Here is a 22384-nt window from a genome sequence, read left to right as displayed (position 1 = left end):
TCCTATGGGTCCCACATGTTTTTGTGGTGGGAAAGCCTTCGAGGATCACAGAGTACTTCCCTGATGTAGTGCAAATCTGGACTGGTCTACTTATGTATTATGTGATCTTTTGACATAACACATCTAAACAGAAGTAACACAAAGTTTAAGTCTTAAAATCTCAACTACCAAACAGTGACTAAGCCAATCTAAGGATCGATCTTCTCCTTGTAATGGGTAGACAGTCTGAAAACATCACAACATCTACTAGATGTAAAGCAATGCAAAAAATAAAGAGTCCCATTCTGCTTTGAGTTCTAAAACTAGAGCTGAAAACCATGGCAGGCCAAAACCCCCTAGGGTTCCATAAGATGTAGTTCTAACTTTTTTGCTTGTTCACTTGAATGACTAGTCTTTTGGGAAGTGATATCTGAAGCATCAAGATTACATGAAGAATTTTGAGATAATGGGAGGAGAATCCATTATAGAGATTCACGGGCCACAAATATTCCCGATCAAGGAAATCCAAATTGGGTACCTCCATGTCAACCTTTCACAAAACTAAATATCGATGCTTCTTGGATAGAGAATAACAAGTAAGGTGGAATTGGCTTTGTTGCTAGGGATTGGGAAGGACGATTGAAGATGACATGGTCTGTTTCAACACGCTTCTATTCGGTATTGGAGGGGGAAGCATTAGCACTTAGGAAGGGCTGCTTTACAACTTCACCGAGGGTATTGATTATGTGTATGTGAAAACTAACAATCAACTGGTGCTCGCCTGCTCGGTTAAGAAGAGAAGCACAAAATGTCCTTCCTTGGTAAAGCCTTTGATTGAGGACATCTTTACTTTGGCAAGAAAATTTATAAAATTTTAGATTTCATATGTATATAGGAAAGCTAATGTAATAGTAGATCTCCTAACTCGGAAGGCCCTTTCAAAAGAGAGCTCGAAAGAATAGCCAAGTCTTTTTTTTGTAAGAAATTAAAAAACTTCATTCAATGAACTTGAATGGAATACATAAACACACTAAAATAGAAATAAATACAAAAAGATAGATGCATGCATAAGAACACAAAGTTCAATTAGACTCGATGAGAGGAAATTGACCATAGGAGGCGAGACAAAACAAGCCACAAGGGAGAGATAGAATAAGCCACAATGTGTCAAGGCATAGACGAAACACACCACAAGGGCAGAAAAACACAGACAACGACTTGGTTTTCATGGCGGTGGCACTAGTAGCATGCAGAAGGCTATTGCTGCAGTGGATCTAAAAGAAGATGAATCCATTTAGGGCAAACTAGGCTGGATATCGATTCTGAATTGCCATCAGTCGTTGCCATAGACGCGAAGATCAGTAGCACCACTTCTAGATCTAGCATCTACAAATATATAGGAAGAAAAGTTGGAGAAAGAGGAGGAAAGAGAAAGGGAAAATGAGAAGAAGTATGAGGAGAATAGAGAAGAAAGGAGGAAAGGCTAGGAGGAGACAAGTCAGTCTCTCCACCTCAAAACGGAGCGGAGCAGCGACTGTGGGGTATTGCAGAGCTTTGTAGTTCTTCAAAGGCAAACCTTCTTGAAGGAAAACCTGAACCACGACTAGTCCAATTAGAAGACCAAGTGATTGAAAATGTCAACTTCCCTTGATAGCCCACACTTTTAATTGAATTTCAAATTTGTGAAAAGTAAAGACTCCCAATTTGCTTCGAGTTCAAAAACTGGAGCTGAAAAACCGTGGCAGATCAAATCCCATTAGGGCTCCATGAGATGCAGCTCCTAATTCCTTCTTCGTTCACCTGAACGGCTAGTCCAATTAGAAGACCAAGTGACTGAAAATCCCAATGACTGAAAATTTCAAATTCCCTGGATACCCTACACTTAATCTAATTTGAAATTTTAAATCCCCACATTGCAAAATCCCAAATTATGAACCTTAAATTATATATGTTTGTGTTTACCAAAAAAAAAAAAAAAAAGTATATATGTTTGTATGGTGTTTTTTAATTTTGTAACAACTTACACGACACCATATTTAGGGCAAAACTCTTAATCACTTACTATTGCCTTATGTTTAAACAAAAAAAAAAAAAAAAAACTATTGTCTTATAAATTACATGGTACCTACATGTAAATTACAAAATTTTCACCGTTAACTTTATGTTAAAAATGTTTATGAAATTGAGTGTGGATCATCTCCCTTGACTGAGATCACTGCCTACGGTTTTATAACTACAAAACTATAGGCCCCATAAGTAAAAAATAATAAAATATTTAAAAAAATCCAAGAGGGCTCCCTTGTAACTTTTGTAATTTTTGGTCAATAACAGAGAACACCCAAATGCCCTTACTTTTATATAAAGCATTTACATTTTGAATTTTAAAATATCCAAAAATTCTATTGGTAGAAAAATGACGATAATACCCCCATTTTAATTAAGCAAATAACATTAATACATTCACTATAAATGATGATAATACCTCAATTTAGCTCATTCAGGGCATTCCCTTCACCTATCTTTTTCAGCGGAAGGCACTTGCCACCGCCGGCTCTTTGACGAAAATTATAAATTAGAATTTCAAAAAGACAAAATAAATATTAAATTTCTAATCACAACTCATGAGTAACACCAGAAATAAAAGGAATAACAACAATTTCATAAAGAACAGGATATTTTTAATAATTAAGTTACAGGGGTTGGAGTAATAATAATTAGTGTCTTAACCAAAAATAATAATAATAATAATTAGTGTCCATAAAAAATAAAAAAAAATCCCAGGTCAAAACATTTTTAGTCAGATTGAGCATCCTGCGATAACAATGGAGGTTGAATGTCAACGTGGAACTTCGGTCGTAGAATCGCGTTAGTGCAGGGGTGTGTGGCCGTCGCCGTCATGGTTCATGACGATGATGATTCAGATTCATATGTTTCATATGATCCACGCGGTCGGTGACGAGGACCATAGACCAAACCACACAACGCACATCTCCCTTCGACTCTTCGACGCCTTTCCCTACCCGTGCTTGACGGTTAGATTGCCCTCATTGTTCCGCTAGGGCCAGGACCAACTAAGGGCACCCACCCCACCCGCCAAAAGAGAAAAAGAAAAGATATTAAAGAGGGTGAAAACCAAAGTTGTAAGAAAGAAAAAAATAAACCACAATTAATTTGGACATGAAGTCCGCCAGCCCGTCCAGAATTCCAGATTCATTGTCGCCATGATCGTCTATTGGGACCAAGGCGAAGAACGAGGAGCGTAAATCCAGAAGAAGAAGATGAGAAGAGTAGAATAGGAAAAAGAAGAAAAGATTGTGAAGAACCACAAGGAAACTGGAAACCATTACCGTTTTCGCTTTTCCCCTTTCACCTTGCTCTGCCTGAGATTCATTTAAGATTAGGTTTTGTTTTTGTATCTTTGTGGATGGGCCAGTCGGCTTCGACTGCTGCCGGAATCGCAGCGGCGTCCAGCCGCCGGTTTAATAATTTCGATCTTCATCGCAGCAGGAACAGAACCTCCTCCACGGCTTTGATTTCTCCGATGCCGGGAGGCGATGTCGATGTCGATGTCGATGTCGATGTAGATGTAGAAGTGGAAGTGGAAGTGGATGTGGATGTCGATCTACAGGGGAACAACTACTGCAACTACATCTCCGATCTTCCCGATGAATGCTTGGCTTACATTTTCCAGTCACTTAGTTCGGGCGACCGCAAGCGGTGTTCCCTCGTCTGCCGCCGTTGGCTGACTGTTGAAGGTCAGAGCCGACATCGCCTTTCCCTCAAGGCGGAGTCCGATCTCTTACCTCTCATCCCGTCTCTCTTAAATCGCTTTGATGCCGTCACCAAACTCGCTCTCAAGTGTGACCGACGATCGGTCAGCATCGGTGATGAGGCTCTCATCCTTATCTCTAAGCGCTGCAGCAACCTTACACGCCTCAAGCTCCGTGCTTGCCGGGAGCTGACGGACGCTGGCATGGCCGCTTTTGCCGTTAACTGCAAGGGTTTGAAGAAGCTCTCGTGTGGTTCCTGCACCTTTGGTGCCAAGGGCATGAATACCGTCCTCGATCACTGCTCCTCTCTCGAAGAACTCTCGATTAAGCGCCTTCGTGGCATCAACGATGGTTCTGCTGCCAAGCCTATAGGCCCTGGCGTTGCTGCCGCGTCCCTTAAGACCATCTGCCTCAAGGAGCTCTACAACGGACAGTACTTTGGACCACTTATTATCGGCTCCAAGAATCTCAGGACCTTAAAGCTCTTTCGCTGCTCCGGTGATTGGGATAAGCTCCTGGAATCCATAGCGGATCGGGTTACTGGCCTGGTTGAGGTTCACCTGGAGAGACTCCAGGTTAGCGATGTTGGCCTTGCTGCCCTTTCTAATTGTTCTAATCTGGAGATCCTGCACCTTGTGAAGACCCCCGAATGCACTAATGCGGGGCTTGTCTCGATAGCCGACCACTGTAAGCTCCTGAGAAAGCTCCACATCGATGGATGGAAGACCAACAGGATAGGTGACGAAGGCCTTATTGCCATCGCCAGTCGATGCCCTAACGTTCAGGAGCTGGTTTTGATTGGTGTAAATCCTACTTCTTTGAGTTTGGGTCTGCTCGCGGCAAATTGCCAGAATCTCGAACGCTTAGCACTCTGTGGGAGCGAGACGATTGGTGATACTGAGATTTCATGCATTGCTTCCAAATGCATCGCATTGAAGAAACTGTGCATTAAGGGCTGCCCTGTGTCCGACCAAGGGATGGAAGCGCTTGCTTGTGGCTGTCCTAATCTGGTCAAGGTGAAGGTCAAGAAGTGTAGGGGAGTAACTTCGGAGGGGGTGGATAGGTTGAGAGCATGTCGAGGGTCAATGGCTGTCAACTTGGATACTGGGGAAATAGATCATCAGGATGCTAGTGCTAGTGATGGCGGTGCACAGGAAAACGGACTCGAGTTCCCTCCAGTAATTAGCCACATCCCAGTTGTTGATAATCCATCTAGCAGTTCCAGTAGATCGGCGTTGTTCAAGGGCAGGTTAGGCCTTTTTGCCGGGAGGAATTTTGTGGCTTGCACTTTCAGAAGATGGTCAAACAGTAATAACAATTCGCACAGTAACTAGTGGAAACTGATGAGAAGCTCGGAACCCACCCCCCTCCAAGAAAGAACAGAAAAAAAGAAAAACAAGAAAAAAAGAAAGAAAGAAAAGATAGACCTTTATCACATTGTTTTGTGCTGTATCATTGTTATTTGCTTTCTTCTTCTTGTTATTGTTTGGTGTTGTTTTTCTCCCTTCAAAATTGAATCCATGCTCTTAGAAAGGGAATCTGCAAGAATTTTTCTTCCCTCTTGCTTAATTGAAGCTATCAAATTAAGTACTTCTTTCCTTAATAAATATCTCCTACACACCCCTTATTGCCTCTTAATTTATTAGCAATCTTGCTGTTTTCATTGATGAATAATATTTAAACATCAATCAGAGCGAGTAGCCATTTAAGGCTTGGGCTATCTGGTTATGGATTAGATGCCTCTCCTTTTATATACAACACCAATTACACTGATAAGGAAATGATGGGCATGCTAATTCTTAGGTGTTTGTTGCAATACTAACTTTGAAGGGATATGCATCAATATGATTTCCTGCATGATTCTATAGATTGAATGTGTCTCTGTGCAAGTATATGAGTTCGAAGAAATTGGTTGACTTCTGAAAGTGGAATAAAGGAATGATTCATTTCCCTTTGGGACTTTATGTTTGCATGGTTAGCTGTGAGGTATGTGGTGCAGGCAGATAGCTTGCTCTGAATTATGGTTACTTTAAATAGTCATTGAGCATGATAACCTCAAGGAAGACAAAAGGATAGCTTGCTCTGAATTATGGTTACTTTAAGTAGTTATTGAGCATGATAACCTCAAGGAAGACAAAAGGGTAGCATTTATGCTGTGCTTGCACACTTGCGGTGAGGCTGTATGTGCAAACATTACCAGAAAGTAGTAATTGAATGTTTGTGTACATGAAAATAGCAATTGATGTTGCCATTGTGGCATGGTTTACATGTCTGACGAATGTTGGCACCAATGCCTGGGCTTATATATTACTTGGAAAATGGCAACCAGGATTTGTTGTTGCCATAGTGGCATCAGTTTTTTCTTGTATGGGAGAGGGTTGCTGTCCACCTTTTGATATATGTTGATTGAGTGCTTAAAAAAATTTAGATGGTTTTAAGTAGTAGGAACCTTGCATAGTGGATTTTTTGCCACTTGCATTTAGATGCTAATTTGTGATTATCAGTTCATGGGAGATTTGGTGTTTTTTGGGTTCTCTTTTCATCCCCCCCCCCCCCCCCAACCCCAACCCCAACCCCAACCCCAAAAGAAAGAAAGTAGCTTTTATCATTGTTATTATCTGTCTGTCCACACGGTTCTTGCATCTTGTGTGGTCTTAATTACTTCTTGTTCAGTGGATTATGCTTTTTGTGTTTGTAATTGTCTAATAGAAGGCTGCTTCAAGTCTCGTTTACAAATGGTGGTAGTTAGCTTTCTTCTTTGGAGAATCAAAATGATGTCTTCTTTGACCGCCTATTGTTTAGCCATATGTCCTTCATACATCCTGACATCTTGCCTCTACCTGTGTGAAGCTTCCTAATCTAATTTTGTTGTGGGTAGCATTCTTATCTCATTTTGATGAATACTGGTATGACTTTTGTGCTTCATTAAACTGTCTATTTGATCCTAGACAGATGGTGTAAACAAGCCTTTTGTAGTCTATTTCACAAGTTTGTATGTGGACTTGTATTGCTAAGTTCATGTACCTAGTGCTCTACATTTTAGTCTTTTCAGGTTCCTCCCAATTTCTCAAATGGCTGGTAGTTAGTTCTATCATTAGCGCATTGCGTGGCATTCGGATATGTTTCAACAGGATGGTGAAGGTAGTGTTTTCTGTTAGCATTTCATGCTTTCTGGAGATCGAACTTGATGGTTTTAGTTCTCTGAAGTATCTCTTTTAATTGAAGCTTATGAATATCTGTTTTCAGGATTTCATGGTTCAGTATTTATTGAAGTCCAGGGCAGATTAATAAGAGATATAACCTATGAACACTGGATGTTGCATTTGAAATCAACTTGTTTTAAGTTGTGGTTGGTTAGTTCTAGCATGACCTCAGCATGCTGAAGATAGTATTTCTGTTGGCACTTCATCTTTTGGAGATCAATCTGAAGGGTTTTTAGTTCTCTCAAGTAGTTCTTTAAGTTTATTGCATATGAATATTTGAATTTTAGCATTCTTGAAGCCCAGGGCAGATTAATATGTTTGATCATGCATTTTAAACCCAAAATTTTCTCCATTTTCTTGCTTCGGAGCGAATCCTTCTAGACACAGAATGAATGTGTTTCCAGAATGCTCGCGTGCTTATCATAGCAAGCCATCGGTCCTTTGTGGAGTAGACTGACACTGGGTTTTGCTCTGATTGCCATGAATTTCAGTGGTGGTTTGTGGAGTGTACTGCACATTTTGGGTTCTGTGTATCCATTGCTGGATTTGGTGGATAGGTTTTTCGTTTTTTTGACCATTTTCAATTTTCTTCATTATGCAGTGTTCGCGTGGGATGGTTTGCCTGCTGAATTGCAGCACATCATGATTCATCATCACGCATAGCAGTTCACTTGCTGAACACCTTTTTGTATTGGATTTTGTTAGTCACAAATGAATCTTCTTTCACTTATAGAAAAAGAATAGATAGGCCTTTAATTCGCTTTCCCTTTTAACAGAAAGCCTGTTACTTTCCATGAAAAAAGATAAAAAGCCCATTGTTTCCTTCAATTTCCCTTTACCGAAAGCTTGTCACTTCCTTCCCTTTCCTTTTGGCATGGTTTCACGTGTATGAAAATAGCGTTGCCAAGTGCTAATTCATTCCTTTCTTAGTTGCGTATGAACACCGTTCAAATGCGACCCTGGCTAACTGATCTGTCTTGAGGTTTTGTCGAAGCATGATCATCCAAAATTGGTTTTAGGTTATAAGCCTTCTATTCAAATATTAAGCTTTACGGTTTTACCTTGACTTCCATCCAGCTTTCCTTTTAGTTTTAGATAACCATGCTCACCTCGTAGCTGGTCAGCATCATCATCATCTGGAGCCTTAGCTGCACCTTTGAAGAACTCCTTAGGGCTGGGGTTGACACGAGACTGGTTGTTGTTTTGATGGATTACCCAGGAGAACCCATTGGCGAGCTCCCGTTTGTCAGTTGTTTAATAGAACTTCCCTAGGAAGTTCCAGTTAAGAAACCTTGAAATTTCCTTCCTTTCTGGTCTTTTTTTTTTTTTCCAGGCATAAAATATCAGCACTTGGTTCCTCTTCTTCAATATTTTAAAATTCTCCCCCTTTTTACCATTTTTTTTAAAATTTTCCTGTGTGAGATACAAGTAGTTGGTTCTCAATTGAAGAAATTCAACAGTAAATAGAAAAGTGATTGCATTGTGTGAAAATTCAATATTCGGCCCTCTGATATTAAATCTTGGCTTCGCCCACCTTTTAGACTTTTATGCTTAGTCTTACACTTACTAGTCAGAGGCTGAAGGGTTGCTCTCTTCCCCGTCACACCCCTTCCGTGGACCAACACCATAACCATTAAAGGTGCAAGGTGGGTATTGTTCGGCAATCTCAACTTGAATTTTCTAAAGTTTAGATTAGATTAGATGCAACATCTTTCTCAGGGGTGAAAATGAAACCAGATAAACATGCGTCAGGAACTATCCTTTCTTTTGAATGTCCTAATCAAAACCTTATCTAATGTAGTGATTCTGGGTAGATTACACACTTAAATATTATTAAAATAGTTATAATTTCAAGATATTCATCAACCATAATAAATCTTATAAATATCTATCTTTGTCAAAATAAAGTGACTCTTCCCCTCCATTTCAAGCATTCAATTTAAATATAGGGATGGGTCATGGTACCCTTGATGTAGTATCGCACGAGAACTTGTTCATCAAGTAGGAGCTTAGCATCAAGAGAGTCATTCGATGACTAAGAAATTTCTCCAATCAAGCGTATACCTTGAATGATGACAATGGTTCTATGTAGAACAGATTTGTAACCCGAGATCTAATCAAGTGCTTGCACAAGGGTACACGTTACAGATTCGGAACCGCACGGCAGATTCAACGTCTAATCTCAGAGACTCCAGGTTTCGTTTCTTGATGAGCCTTCAGAGTTTGCGTACCTGGTGATTCAGTCAGACGTCTCGATTGATCCCATCGCTCAAGAGTCTCAATTCTCAAAACAATAATCTTCTTCTTGACCAATCGAAGGTGACACAGCAATAGTCATGGACCAGCAAACGATTGTCTTCCACGCAATCGCCATGCTTTGTTTCACTTGTTCTGAGGCTGGTTACTTGCAAGTTGCAACATTGTTTATACTAATTGTCTGATACTGTATTTGTGGCAATGATGGGATGTTGATGAGGACCACAGCTACTCAGTTGCTGTGAGAGAGAGAGAGAGAGAGAGAGAGTCTTGAAAGGTGGAGAAAAAAAAACTCACTAACGATTCCAGGAAATATGCTCACAATGCTGCATTCAAAAGACAGGAAAATGATAACAGTAACCATAAATACATTTTGTTTTCCTCTATTATCTCCTACCAAGCTGCCATAGAAAACATAAATAAATAATTTAAAAATAAAATAACATCTCTAGTCACAAGCAACATCCCGAACCCCACCCCCAAAGAAGAAGAAAAATAAATCCAAGGCAAGAAAGAAGCACAGAAATTCCACTGTAAGAGAACCACTACATTCACAGATGTGAACTACTGAGGAAACAAATATGAAACAACTTTGATTTGTGTATCCAATCAACAATGCTATAATACATCTCTTGAAGGCCAACTAGATAGGGGAGGGAGAGGGAGAGGGGAAGGGGGATGCCCCTCCATATATTAGTCAAGACAATGGAAAGAATGGGCCTCTTGCAACTCCAGATGAATATTAATTGTACAGAGCTACCCAGGCTTCTATTCATCCTTCTTCTCTTTCTTTGCTTGTGGCTTCCAGTAGAAAAGTATCTGGCTGAGGATCGTCCCATTCAAAACAATTCCAATCGCGGATCCCAGAACCACTTCAACTGAATCAAGGTAGACAAGTACAATGACAATAGACAATGATTTGATAATTGATAAATTTAAGCCATCAGAAGGATTGACAGCTGAAAAGGGTTAAATATCTTCAGAAAGATCTGAGATGCAACCAGCAGGTAAGCAGGTTCTGCCATTCGTAGGGTTCTTAAAGTGTTTGCAACATGGAATTTTGCAAACCCATGATGCCCCATTGTTGGTTGATTTCTTGCTGAATAGAAGTAACATGAATGCTATACAAATTTAGCATTAGTCACAGCCTCGGATAGGATGGAGCAACATATTCATGTCACCCACATCCTTATTTTTCTTGGTGGTACATTTTAAATGAGTAAAAACTATTTTGATGGAAGCAATGATTATGATATGCGTTAAGAATAATAGTATAAAGTCAAGGCAAACACACGGGGATGAGTCATTCCAAACTATATCTCTTGTCATATGAATTTCATGATAAAGGTCAGAAACCAGCAACTATGAGAATCAGAATTTCATGATAAAAGTCAGAAACCAGCAACAATGAGAATCAGAACCACAGTGGGATGTCACTGGAACCCATGGATATTCAAGAAATTTCTCACTCGACAAGCATACAGAAGATGCAGTGAAAGTTCAACTACCAAATGAGATCATGAGGTACTACAGGGTATGATGGCCACACTGGAGATGACATATGATGAGAGCTGATGCAAACAATAACTTTGTATAAGCAAAGATTTCTACCAATCTTTGACTTCTTGGTGTTTCTGACTAACGAAGGACTAGGTAGCAATATCAAAGTCTCATTGATTTTCCTCTTCTTTTTTTCTTTTTTGAGGACATAGATTTTCCAACTAGTTAACTGACTTCTGTGAATGGCAAAACAGGAAGATAAAAGAACATTCATGGCTGATTCCAGAATAAATTGTAGGAATGGTCGTTAACAGGAATTTGGTCGGCTGATTTCATTTAAGATCAGCCAATCAGAATTCTGAAAGCATGCTAGAATTCATCATAATAAACAACAAATTGCACAAGAACATGATGAACCTCAACAAAAGAAATCGTGGTGGTTGTTTAGCAAGAATGGGAAACAAAAACAAAAGAGACCAACTGATCAACTCTTGAAAGTAAATCCGAAGCTATGTGATCTATGATGGCACATTGAAGCTAGACTGCAGCACGGAGATTACAGATAGCCTAGCAGTAAGTGGAATGATGGATAAGATGCTTGAAATATAAGTGAAGCCTATGACTGTCTATGAAATGAGATGATAACCCATGGTTTGTTGATTGTTACCCAACCAAAACACCAGGGAGGCCAAGACCATGCTGATGACCAAATGAAATGAACCAAGTTTCTGTAGGCACACACCATCACCAATGGAACTTCAAAACATATGTTAGGGTTTCTGGTACGCATGATGTCCGATATATGTAAAATATTTTTATGCACTTCCTTTACTGTACTGGGAGAGTGTTAGGATCAGATTTGGTCACCTTCTCCATACCTACATTATTAATAAACTACGCTCAACCATAAAAAACTAAATAAAAATTCAAGGATACCACTAACAGGAGCTTTTTCCTGGATGCTGGTGAAAACTCTCACTGCAAAACAAAGATTTAGAATTCATAAACAAGAGCACCAAAGCATATCCAAGTTCACAAAAGATCAGTAAAACCTTGAAAGCTCACCAATGGAACCTCCAACATTCATAAAAGAAGTTAAGAAGCTCAGCTCCCCTGTGCTCTTGTTCTGTCACCAATTTGTTTCCACATGTATGAGAAAGAGAGCTCAAAGAAATACTTCAAAACTTATGGAAACAGACATATTAGAAAGGGAGCCCAAAGTAACACTTTGACACTCTAAGGAAACAGGACTAATTGTCCAATTTACTACTGTAAGATAAGAATTCATCAGAGACAGGTGACACAGAGAAACAAGTGTCAAATTCCCAGAATGGACACTGGAGATTATACATGCTCAAAAGTCAAAGATTTAGGCTAGATTTTCTCTACTTCAAAAGTCCAAGTTTAAATAGAAGCAGGATAAACGTTGCAAACAATCAATTTTATCTTCTCACTCTTTTCCTAATCTTACTTTTATCCTCCCAATATTCTGTGTTCCATGGCCAAAATACTTCTACTTTTCATCTTCTTCCATACCCTATACATCACACCATGCCTCATTTCAAGGCAGCCACATCAAATTTGTCACTGAATTACCATTAAACTATCTTTTAACTCACTAAAACTGACATATTCCACACAACCAACAACATACACCTTGGTACATTTCCATATGGGAAAAATATATTTCAGGAACATTTGAAGATGATTTGGTTGTTCATTTGGGGGGGGGGAAAAAAAGAGGAGAAGAATTTGGCATTACAGGTAATATTTATTTATTTAATTTTTTGGTCTTTTTTTTTTTTTTTTTTTGGGGGGGGTGGGGGGCGTGTTATAAATAAATTATCAAACACATAAAATTAGGTCGAAGAAAAGGACAATTCCAGAATAACAAAGAAAAAATAGGCACAAATTTGCAAATCATGCAGTCAAAGAATAAAATGTGAAACTCTCTCAACCTTGCCCTCCACGCTCATTCATTTGTCCCTTTCCTCAAACATATTTTACCTTCTCAAAGCATTTCATGCAAGGAAGTTCTTGAAATTTCAGTAATTTGTATACATGGGGTGATCCTAAGGATCAGTAGTCTTTGTAGCAATATACTTCACAATCCTACCACAACAGCAAAATAAACATGAAGACCTTTTACTATCAACTTACAGAAAAATTCTCCCATATTTGTGGTACCCTGGCAAAGAAAAAGATTGCATGTTGAGATGCCTGCAGCACATATTATTGAATCAGATAGCTATAAAATCTTCAGAAATAGCACAAATTAAATTTGGAGGAAGAGGATGGGTGGATCATGTTTGGACATTGACTTATGCCCAATATGAATGCTAAACAAAGGGAAAATGGAAGGAGTCATAAAAATTCTATATGGTCTACTGAAAAAAATGCTGTGCAGAGTTGCTCTTACATATAAAGCTTCAAAAAGAACAGGATCAATCTGACCAGCCAAAATGGTGGGTGCCAAACCACAAAATCTGAAGAAACATTCAGGAAAAAAGCTAACAGGGTTTTGCTGAAAACAGCAGATTGCTCCCACATGTAACAGTTCATAAGTCTGAATTTAAAGTTGACTCCAACCAGTAGATACTTGGATTAAAAAACCATGTAGGATACATTAACGCCTTGATCCATGTCTTCACTCCCATTGGTGGAGAATAATAGTAGATGATAGCAATTAAAATCAGAGCTGTAAAACAGAAAACTGGTTACATACTTGGAAATTGTCATAACATGCCAAAATATTTTAAGAAATATGGGGAACAAAATATTTAACATAGAATGCACTCCAAAGTCCAAACCCAGGAGGATCGGGAAAGTAAGTAGTAATTAACCCCCTTCCAATTTCCTGAGGGCTTACCGTACACAGATGGGTTTTACTATTGAAAATCTTTTAGCTTACCTTATTCCCTCAATGGATGAGAGAAACCATTTGAAAGTAAAGGGAATGCAAGGAGTAGCTCAGAGGTGAACTCTTACAATTACAACTTTCTAGATAGGAGGACCCATGGTCTCTTAGTTACATGTCAAGGTTCACCCCAATTGGAGTTGGCCACACAGCAAAATCAAGTATTGGAAGATAAAGGATCATGGAGAGAATGCCCACCAAAAAAGTGGATGGCTGACAAATAAGGGCATGGATATACATGGGGTGGGACATTTGATTGAATTTGTTTCATAACCAACATGCTGCCGATCATTTGCTTGATAACTAGCAGCCAAAATCACAAGATCATTCCATGTGGCTACAATAAGTGGGTCACTTAAAGACCTCTCCAAGTATGCCAGTCCAGAAATACTTTTGCTAGATCTAAACCTACAAACTCAAGAAGAAAGACAATCTAAGCTCTTCAATCAAGAGAAGAGAAAAACCAATCTAGTAAGGCTCAAGGTTTAAAGGGAAAGAAACACCCAGTAAGACCCCCAAAATCAGCAGCCCAGACTTAGTCACTCGACACAGAAAGATCTAAACAATCATTATTATAAGAAGATTAGAACTTTATATTACATCACAAATGAATAATAAAAAAGATTCAGTACACCTGCCCGTATGACCAAATCACTTCAAGGAACTCTATAAATGGCAGAAAAGTACTCCTGGGAACTCAGGAAATTCTAATTAATAGTGAGATCCATTACAAAACAAAGAACTATAGACGCCAGTTGACTAAATGAAATCCCACCAACACAGTCTTAACTCAATGATTTGGTTCCTCTGAATCTGTCAGACAAGCCAATATCTGTTGCATCATAGGAAAGATCAACAAGATTTGCAAACCCAGTTTCAGGTGATAAGATAATATAAAAATCAATTACCATATTAAGAAAATTAAAAATTTTGGAGTGTCTATAGTTTAAAATTTCTTTTCAAATCTATGCTATAGATTGAAGTGATAATAATTAAGCCAAAAGAATTATTATTGTTATGCAAAAATAAATGGAAACAAAGCTAATTACAGTGCAAGTACATGAGCACGGGGAGAGATAAGGTGAATCCTGATGTTTCTGTCCTAAAAGCATGCTGCAAGTATTGGATAGTCATGAGACTAATAACAATCCTGAAGTGTTTCTTGGAACCTTGTAAGCAGGCAGACCATTGACAATTGGGCCCAATGAGACAGTCCTACATCATAATAATGAACCCCTAGGAACCACTGAAAAGTAATTGGAATCTCCAGGTCTTCTGCAATATGGAGGAAAGGGAGTGGGGTTACCATAACCAACTGTGGGTGGGTTATAAGAAGGGCGGGAGATGCGAGGACAGGGTATCACTGAATTTGTGAGTTTTTTGGGCAGCCTTTGACTGAAAGTAGCATATGCTGTAGGGGGTAACTGGCACCAATCAAAACCAGATTATCTTGCATATTTTACATGCTTTGTAATAGTTCTCATGTTTGATTAGTGGGTTGATTCAAATGTGACCACCTGACTATCTAGCAATAAAGGACACTAGGCATTAATTTTGAATTGATTCGTTATAAACCAACTTGTAATTCGTTGACTTTTGAGTTGATGTCCAATTATAATTCAGATGCTAGGCAGAATCAAAGTTGAACTCTAGATTTCCTACAATCCTGAGAAAGTAACTCTAAAATGCTTTCCTAATCCCAATAGCTCCTGTTTGCAAAATTCCATGTCTTCAAAAGTAATTCAAATATTTGACCACCTCTATTATTTTTATTACTGGTGCATGATAATAGTCAATTGTTATATTTAAGTGAATTTTCTAAAACATAGAGCAAGATCGAATAATAAGTTAATAACACAAAACACAGAACCACACAGCAAGAAGCTTACTCATTGAACCGAGTCCTCCCAAAACCAAGAATCATGAATAAAAATCCAAAACGCTGAAAACAGAGAACCAAAAACTGTGGCCAGAAAAGCCTGAGAGTCTGGTCAAATATTGTAAGAATTGATTCTAAGCACAAAAAATCAGATTTCTGATAAGCCCAATTTTTGGTCCAGATGGCTCCTATAAGAGATGATTAAATAAACAGAGCCAACTTGACAGAATATTCCCTCCAGGAATATAGTAAATTCATGGTAAATATGCCAAGGGCATCATCATAAAATATATACCTTGGATTAAGAGAAAAGCCAATTCCCCATAAGCTGAAAAAGGAAGCCCCTTGTGAAGACAATACGACAAAGCGATTGTATACCCAACAACCTCAAGCTCAAAAGCTGCAACACTAAGGCCCCTGATACTTCCATGCTTTAAAATTTTTAATATCTGCATAAAAGGATGTAAAAACCTCACATTAAAAAACATATCTGAGTGATAAAAGCGCTAAATGAAAGGTATTCATTTTCAAAATCATGGGATTGGACAAAAAAATCATATTGGGGGAGGTATTCCTACAAGGATAGTGTGAGAAGGAATCTGCGAACTACACCGATGAGGGGCTGAAAAATGGTAGAGTCCATATGCCAACAACATAGCTAAAATAAGAGGAATTGTTAATTAGCCCCCATGTTTAATTATGTGAGAAATATATATAGGAAATTGTACAACAGCGGCACATACTTAAATGATGCAAGTTTCAATTAAGATATTTTAGCACTCAAAACATTGGATAGGTTTTTACTGGCCTCATTTAGGAAGAGCTTTGTAGAACAATCCAGCAGGAAGAGCTTTGAAAATTCCACCACACCTTTGAGCCATGTGGATAAGCGATGTGCTAATTTGGTCGCTGGATAGTGAGTACATAACCAGATTACCCATGGGTCAATATCATAGTCAAGATTCAACTAAATGCCCACCCATATATGTTCATGCCTCCTTATGATTCTATTCATGCAAATGGTACTCTGCCACTACAATGCTATGGTCTTGTCTTTTAAAGCTTTATTTTGTCACTTGATAAATTCCGTTTGAGCTGAAAAATGACATGTGAGCAAAGGACCTAGGAGTCTGCTGCCTCTACACAAAATCTACCCCTCACTTGATTTACCATATTCCAGAAGTTTGGGCGTTTAGCAAATGGCACCCTAAAAGTGTGTAGGAACACTCGACTAAAAACGCATAAGAAAGAGGGTTACAGAGAGGGGGGGGGGGGGGAAGAGACTACCTACATTTAAAATTACCCAACAAATTAGAAACAGCTCACTAAGATAAAGGACACTAAAGGCACCAGTATTATATGTAAAACACCATATTAGACCCTTATTTCCCTTGTGAAATGCATTTTTCTGGATTTTCTGCATGAATATTTGAGTGTTTTCTCTGTGGTTGTCCATCTATGGAGCCTGATACAAATAAAATTTCCATTGGAACTTTTGCTAACTCACCTAATTTTATGGATCAAACTGAAAGCTCCAAGTCTTAATCTCACTTGTACTACTATTCTCCACAAACAGACAAGACAGAAAGCATAATCTTGTCGCAAATGCTTGATGTGTAATGGTCCAGCATGGAAGCAGGAACATTTATACTGGAAAGCTGGTCATCCCCAATCAGTCAACTAAGGAACATTTAGCAAAAGACTTAAAGAAAAAGCTTAAAAACCATAATAGATCTTAAGTGGTAAACAATAAAAGAACCACAGCTTTAACATAGCAGAAGTCAATACCATCGGTTTTGGAGATTTTAATTGATTAGTTACTATGATCTGTAATATTTGTAGTTGAAGGCAACTACAACTGTTTCAGTGAACAGAAAAAAGTACCCGAGTCCTACGGTACTGGGGACCCCCGCGCGGGGGAGGTGGCTTAGGGGGCAGGGGTAGTAAAATTATCATTTTTTCTGTGCTGCATGAGTCTGGAAAGACTATCCATTTACTGGGGATAATGGAACAGAGCAGAGTCAATTAGAACATCTAGAGTGATCATTGTGGATATAACCAATTAACAGAGTCATTGTTGTTACCTAGAGCTTACCTTCTAGTTCCAGTCCTAAAGGCTGGTACCCCTCCCCCATTTTCTCCTTTGTATATTCTTTTCCTCTCCTCGGGGGTTTTGGTAGTCATAGTTTATTCATCCAAAAGGAGTGTTCTTCATTTAAGAAGAAAATCAACAGACAAATCGAAGATCCAATTTTCATTTCCCCCAAACTTTATGGTTACAGTAGAAGACATCATTTCGATATCAGGAAAGGGAAAGCTTTACCGGCCTAGTAAATGAAGTGGCGGTTCATTTAGAGACACTAACACAATCTTGCATAAGACCCTTTCCTCATTTCATAAGTGGCTTCTAAGGGTTGCAACTGAAGGCAGATTTCATAAACAATAAATAGAAATTCAACTGTAAAACTAGAGGAAGATTATTAAGGTATAGGGAAACAAACTACAAGATTAACTCCCTAAAAATCATGAAATTCAATCAGGGGTGCATTATGTAGGTGAGGAGGCAAACCTGGGGGAGTTTGACTATAGAGGAGGCAGCGACGATGCAATATCCGAGGAGCTTCGAAATAAGAGGAAGCAAACAGTCCTTATCAGGGAATTTTCCATCGCTGAGAGAATCAAATGCACAGCTAAAATCCATGCCCAGAATATTCATCTTCATGTTTTTTGAACTTCCAATGGATGATTGGATCCAAAACAACGAACAAATAAATTGCTTATGGAAAGCTATTTAATCTACGAAGCTCTCTGCTCCCTCTAATAAGGTCTTCACTCTTGAGCCCGCATCGAGCACCGTTTAGGTTAGACTTCAAAAATAATATTCGAAGGCGAAGAGTGTGAAGAAAGAAATTGACCTCACTGCCGCGACGAATTTTTTGTTTTTTGTTTTGTATTTATTTTATTTATTTATTTATTTTTATCATCAAACCAATCCCAAATTAAAAAATAAAAAATAAAAAAATAAACATATTGATTTTTTAAACTTATTGTGTCTCTAAGTCCCTACATGATATTTAAAATTTCTTAAAATCGTATATTAATTTAAAATCTGATTCCAACAACAAAGCTCTTTCTAAAGATGTAATCAAGATGTGCACAAGTTCACCCGGATGAACCTCAGACAAAATAAAAATAAAAATTTTTTAACAAAGACTACCACTCCATAATATATAAAATTTAAAATTTAAATCTCATTAAAATAGACACAAAATCTTATTATATATTTCAATAATTATAAAAAACATATCATTTTTAATCATGTGTGGAGTGTTTGCCTATAGTGAATGGTGGATGGAGAGTGAGGGAGAGGACATTGGCTTTGTGTTTTCAATATTAAAATAAATTCTTTACAATATTGATGAGTTTTGAGATCTAAGAAAATGGAAGTGTATTTATGGAATTTGAGCCCCATTTATTATCATAATTCGAGTCTCACTTGAATTGTATTAAAGAGTAGAAAAAGATGTTGCTTGGGGAATGTCTTATCTATTAATCTGCAACTTTACACTTATTTTCGCTTTAATTAATTGTCTTATTAAAAAGATATGATGAAGGGTTAACAAATTTTAGTAGCATAATTGGAACACTTTGAGGGGTTTTTACCATCAAAACACAATCATGCCCATTCTCGGTTTTTTTCTTTTTTTGAATCCTTCAATTAATGAATTAATTTAATCTTCAGACTAAAAAAAATTAGGACCACTATGTTACTATAAAATTACTTCCAACCTATCCTAAAAATAAAGCACAATAAAGTAGTTTTTTTCTTATAATTTTTATACATTAATTATTGTTTTTTTCCTTGTAATTTCTATTGATACATTGTCAACCAAACACAGCCTTCTGAATTTATGGATGAGCAATGAAAGCACACAATGTCGAATCATGGGTGGGGCATTTCTTTTTAATGGATGGAAGAAATTTCACCTCTATGTTTGAATAGCAATACATTGTTACACAATTTTTTTTCCTTTTTGTTCAAAAGAACCTCTTGAATGTGGTATCAACTAGTACTTAACTAATTTGACTACATGAAGTGAGCTTTTGTAAAGTCTTGGTTTTAAGGGGGTTAGCCATATTTCCAATAGAAATAAAAGAGACCTAATGCAAAAAATTATAAAAAAAATAGCTCCAAAACCCAATTTGTTTTGTTCTAGCATATCTTTCACTCCATGAACGCAAATTTAGTTACAGACGTAATAGGTATGTCGTATCTACACGTTGGAAATTTGTTTACTCAAAATATAGGTTCCAGAATGTGAACTTCCCCAAAACTTCCCTGCCCTAACAGAGCAGTTGTTCCGTATCTGCCGCAACAAAGCAAGTCTTTTTTTTTTGTCCAACAACAAATCAAGTCTTTTTTTTTCGTCCAACAACAAATCAAGTCTTGGGGTTGAAAGTTTCATAATGATTCTTCCATCTTTATCATCAAGATCTTGAACTGGAGAGTTTCATGATCAGTAAATTAATGACAGAAGGTTACATGAGCGCTTGACAAGAAAGCCGAAAGAAATTTTAATTCAAACATTTTAACATTGTACAGGCATCATAAATCATGAGACATACAGACATTTGATACACTAAGTAAAGAGGTTAACAAGAAATTTCATGCTCTAACAACCGAAAAAAAATTCATGTAAAGAATTAAATTTCTGATGCTTTTAAGACACTTCTGATGATTTTGGAGACGATTGACGATCAACTGAGTAGCTGGAATCGTTCTTTTAGTAGCTTGCTCAGTAGGGTGGTGGTGGTGGATACACTCCTGGGTAAGGGCCTGCAAATTAAGAAGGGAAGAATGAACAATCAGAGAAAAGTCTTAACAGCAATCAAAATTGACAAAGCAGCACAGACGGCAAAGAAAACTACCTGGCGGTGGTGGGTAACCATAGGAGGCATGTGGTGGAGGTGGGTAGGTTTGTGGTGGAGGGGGGTAGGTCTGTGGTGGATAGGGTGAAGGGGGGTAAGTCTGAGGAGGATAGCTGGATGGTTGTGGTGGCGGAGGATAAGCCATATGAGGTGGTGGAGGATAAGCAGACACCTGTTGAGGTGGTGGAGGATATGCTGGTTCTGCTGATTTTGGAGGATATGAAGGGTACCCAAGTGGTGGTGGAGTTGAATATACAGGGTATTGGGACGGTGGTGGAGTTGAATATACAGGGTATTGGGACGGTGGTGCTGTTGAATATACAGGGTATTGGGACGGTGGTGCTGTCATGTAAGGTGGAGCTGATGGTGCAGACATACTCGCTGGTTTCTGGAAATGGAACACAAGAGTTAAAACCACGCAGATCATAAAATCCCTACTTGATCTTCCAAGGCTCTTTCAGAACCCCAAATCCTCAAAATATATGAACTTACATTAGCATAGGAGTAGTGCAATATAAGTCGAACTTCTCCGGCATGTCTGCAAATGATGGTAAATATGTTTTTTTATATCAGAAACTAAAGAATCAAACGTGCATTATAATGATTAATCTGTTTGTTTTCTTCCTTCAATTCTCAATACCTGCCAGTTTTACTGTGCAAGGGCCAAGTCGAATCGTCAAAACCTTGGGAGAGAGTCTTCTGAAGTTGAATCCTAGAAACCAGAAAGGGTAAGAAATCAAAATTCAAACTAGGTCACTGATTCGGTATGAAGAATTTTGATGTTTAAACGATTGATTACTTTCCGCTGCCAATGAAGTCGTCGGAAGAGAGAGAGTTGCTATTCCAGACGATCACATTCAACTCCCGGAGACCTTCGATGAGCGTGAAAACGAATTTCTCTTGAAAAGTAGGGTTCTTACCTCCATCTGTACAGAATCAAATCGCAATACGAGTTTAAACTACGGAGAATCAAGACGATTATACGAGAAGCCAAGGGATCTAAAAATGAATGAACGACTAAACCTACCGGTACAGGTCCTTGTCCGGAATTTAGAGCTTCCGTACTCAAGGCAGACGTAAGGATCCTGCCTCGAGATCCATTCCGTATCCTTCAACCTGTTGCATCCCACGACTACACCACACAGAGCCAACGAACGATACCGGAAATTCAACACAACGATCCCATCCAAGAGAAGAGATTAGAAAAGCTGTGGAATTTGCAGACAAAATGTTCGAGAAATTGAAAGCGGTCAGGTGGCGTACCTGTAACCTCCAGCATCTGGCCTTGGATCCCAGATATCGACATGGATGAGCTTCAGTTCACACTTCACAGCAAATAGATGGAAAATGAAATCTATTTTATTCGGAAAAAAAAAAGAAAAACAGATTGATGGAAAACAGTATCGCTAAGACCCTGAGAAGGAATGCAAATCTCTCCTCATCGACGGATCTCTGCGTGCGGCACACCTTCTTGCAGGGTCAGAAGTACAACTTCGTGTTGTATCTTTTGATTAATTCATAAGAGAGTGGACCTTGGACGGTCAACGATGGTAACATCCAAGAAAATCACGATCCTTCGTCGTCCCAAAGTCGTCAACCGGTGTAAGATTTATCGTTGGAATATCAAACTCACTTTGAAAATCGAATCGAAACCCTAATAAGGCTGCATTTGTTTTCAATGGTGGGGTGAAAAAAAAATGTGAACCCATGTATATTTTGAGATGAGAGAGAAAGAAAAGAAAAGAAAAAATTTGTAGAAATATGTTAATTGGAAAAGTTGGCTTGACACCCCATTGGACAAATTTTGCTAAATTAAAAAATACTTGCCTTTAATTTTTCCACCCAATTAATAAAAAAAAAAAAAAACTTCACTTTTAAGATTTAAAGGAAAAGTAAAAAAAAAAAATATTTTTTTAAAGAATTTTTCCACTCCATTTTTATTCCAAGTAAC

General features: G+C 38.3%; 3 protein-coding genes across 3 annotated transcripts; 1 reads left to right on the top strand and 2 right to left on the bottom strand.

Moving 5' to 3' along the window:
- Positions 1–3166: 3166 nt before the first annotated feature.
- LOC149017130 (F-box protein At1g47056-like) lies at positions 3167–6277 on the top strand. Its single transcript, XM_089151456.1, has one exon. It carries the CDS (start codon positions 3404–3406, stop codon positions 5081–5083), a length of 1680 nt encoding a protein of 559 aa, XP_089007582.1. The 5' UTR covers positions 3167–3403; the 3' UTR covers positions 5084–6277.
- Positions 6278–9473: 3196 nt separating this feature from the next.
- Positions 9474–18418, bottom strand: LOC149017129 (Mannose-P-dolichol utilization defect 1 protein). Its single transcript, XM_089151455.1, has 8 exons — positions 18074–18418; positions 15800–15953; positions 13334–13406; positions 13128–13194; positions 12869–12928; positions 11774–11834; positions 11645–11686; positions 9474–10080 (listed from the first exon to the last, which is right to left on the bottom strand). Exons 1-8 carry the CDS (start codon positions 18224–18226, stop codon positions 9977–9979), a joined length of 714 nt encoding a protein of 237 aa, XP_089007581.1. The 5' UTR covers positions 18227–18418; the 3' UTR covers positions 9474–9976.
- Positions 18419–19936: 1518 nt separating this feature from the next.
- On the bottom strand, positions 19937–22127 carry LOC149017128 (uncharacterized). The gene is made up of 7 exons (XM_089153866.1): positions 21697–22127; positions 21461–21565; positions 21233–21359; positions 21074–21145; positions 20926–20971; positions 20434–20821; positions 19937–20341 (listed from the first exon to the last, which is right to left on the bottom strand). The coding sequence occupies exons 1-7, from the start codon at positions 21737–21739 to the stop codon at positions 20301–20303; spliced, it is 822 nt and encodes a 273-aa protein (XP_089009992.1). The 5' UTR covers positions 21740–22127; the 3' UTR covers positions 19937–20300.
- Positions 22128–22384: the final 257 nt, after the last annotated feature.

Source organism: Hakea prostrata, chromosome 4 (genome assembly GCF_041222555.1).
Source record: "Hakea prostrata isolate BN-2017 chromosome 4, UWA_Hpros_2, whole genome shotgun sequence".
Taxonomy (NCBI): Eukaryota; Viridiplantae; Streptophyta; class Magnoliopsida; order Proteales; family Proteaceae; genus Hakea; species Hakea prostrata.
Note: the sequence above shows the minus strand (reverse complement) of the source record. Positions and strands in the feature narration are given on the sequence as shown.

Excerpts from the sequence above, each read along its gene's own strand:
- LOC149017129 (XM_089151455.1), bottom strand. The coding sequence starts at position 18,226 with ATGAAGATGAATATTCTGGGCATGGATTTTAGCTGTGCATTTGATTCT. Across the intron at positions 13,195-13,333 it reads ACATGGATCAAGGCGTTAAT|ATTTTGTGGTTTGGCACCCA; the intron begins GTATCCTACATG and ends ATGTTTCTTCAG. Across the intron at positions 12,929-13,127 it reads TTCTTTTTGAAGCTTTATAT|GCATCTCAACATGCAATCTT; the intron begins GTAAGAGCAACT and ends TATGTGCTGCAG.
- LOC149017128 (XM_089153866.1), bottom strand. The coding sequence starts at position 21,739 with ATGTCGATATCTGGGATCCAAGGCCAGATGCTGGAGGTTACAG. Across the intron at positions 21,146-21,232 it reads GACTTCATTGGCAGCGGAAA|GATTCAACTTCAGAAGACTC; the intron begins GTAATCAATCGT and ends TCTGGTTTCTAG. Across the intron at positions 20,342-20,433 it reads TGGTTACCCACCACCGCCAG|GCCCTTACCCAGGAGTGTAT; the intron begins GTAGTTTTCTTT and ends CTTAATTTGCAG.
- LOC149017130 (XM_089151456.1), top strand. The coding sequence starts at position 3,404 with ATGGGCCAGTCGGCTTCGACTGCTGCCGGAATCGCAGCGGCGTCCAGC.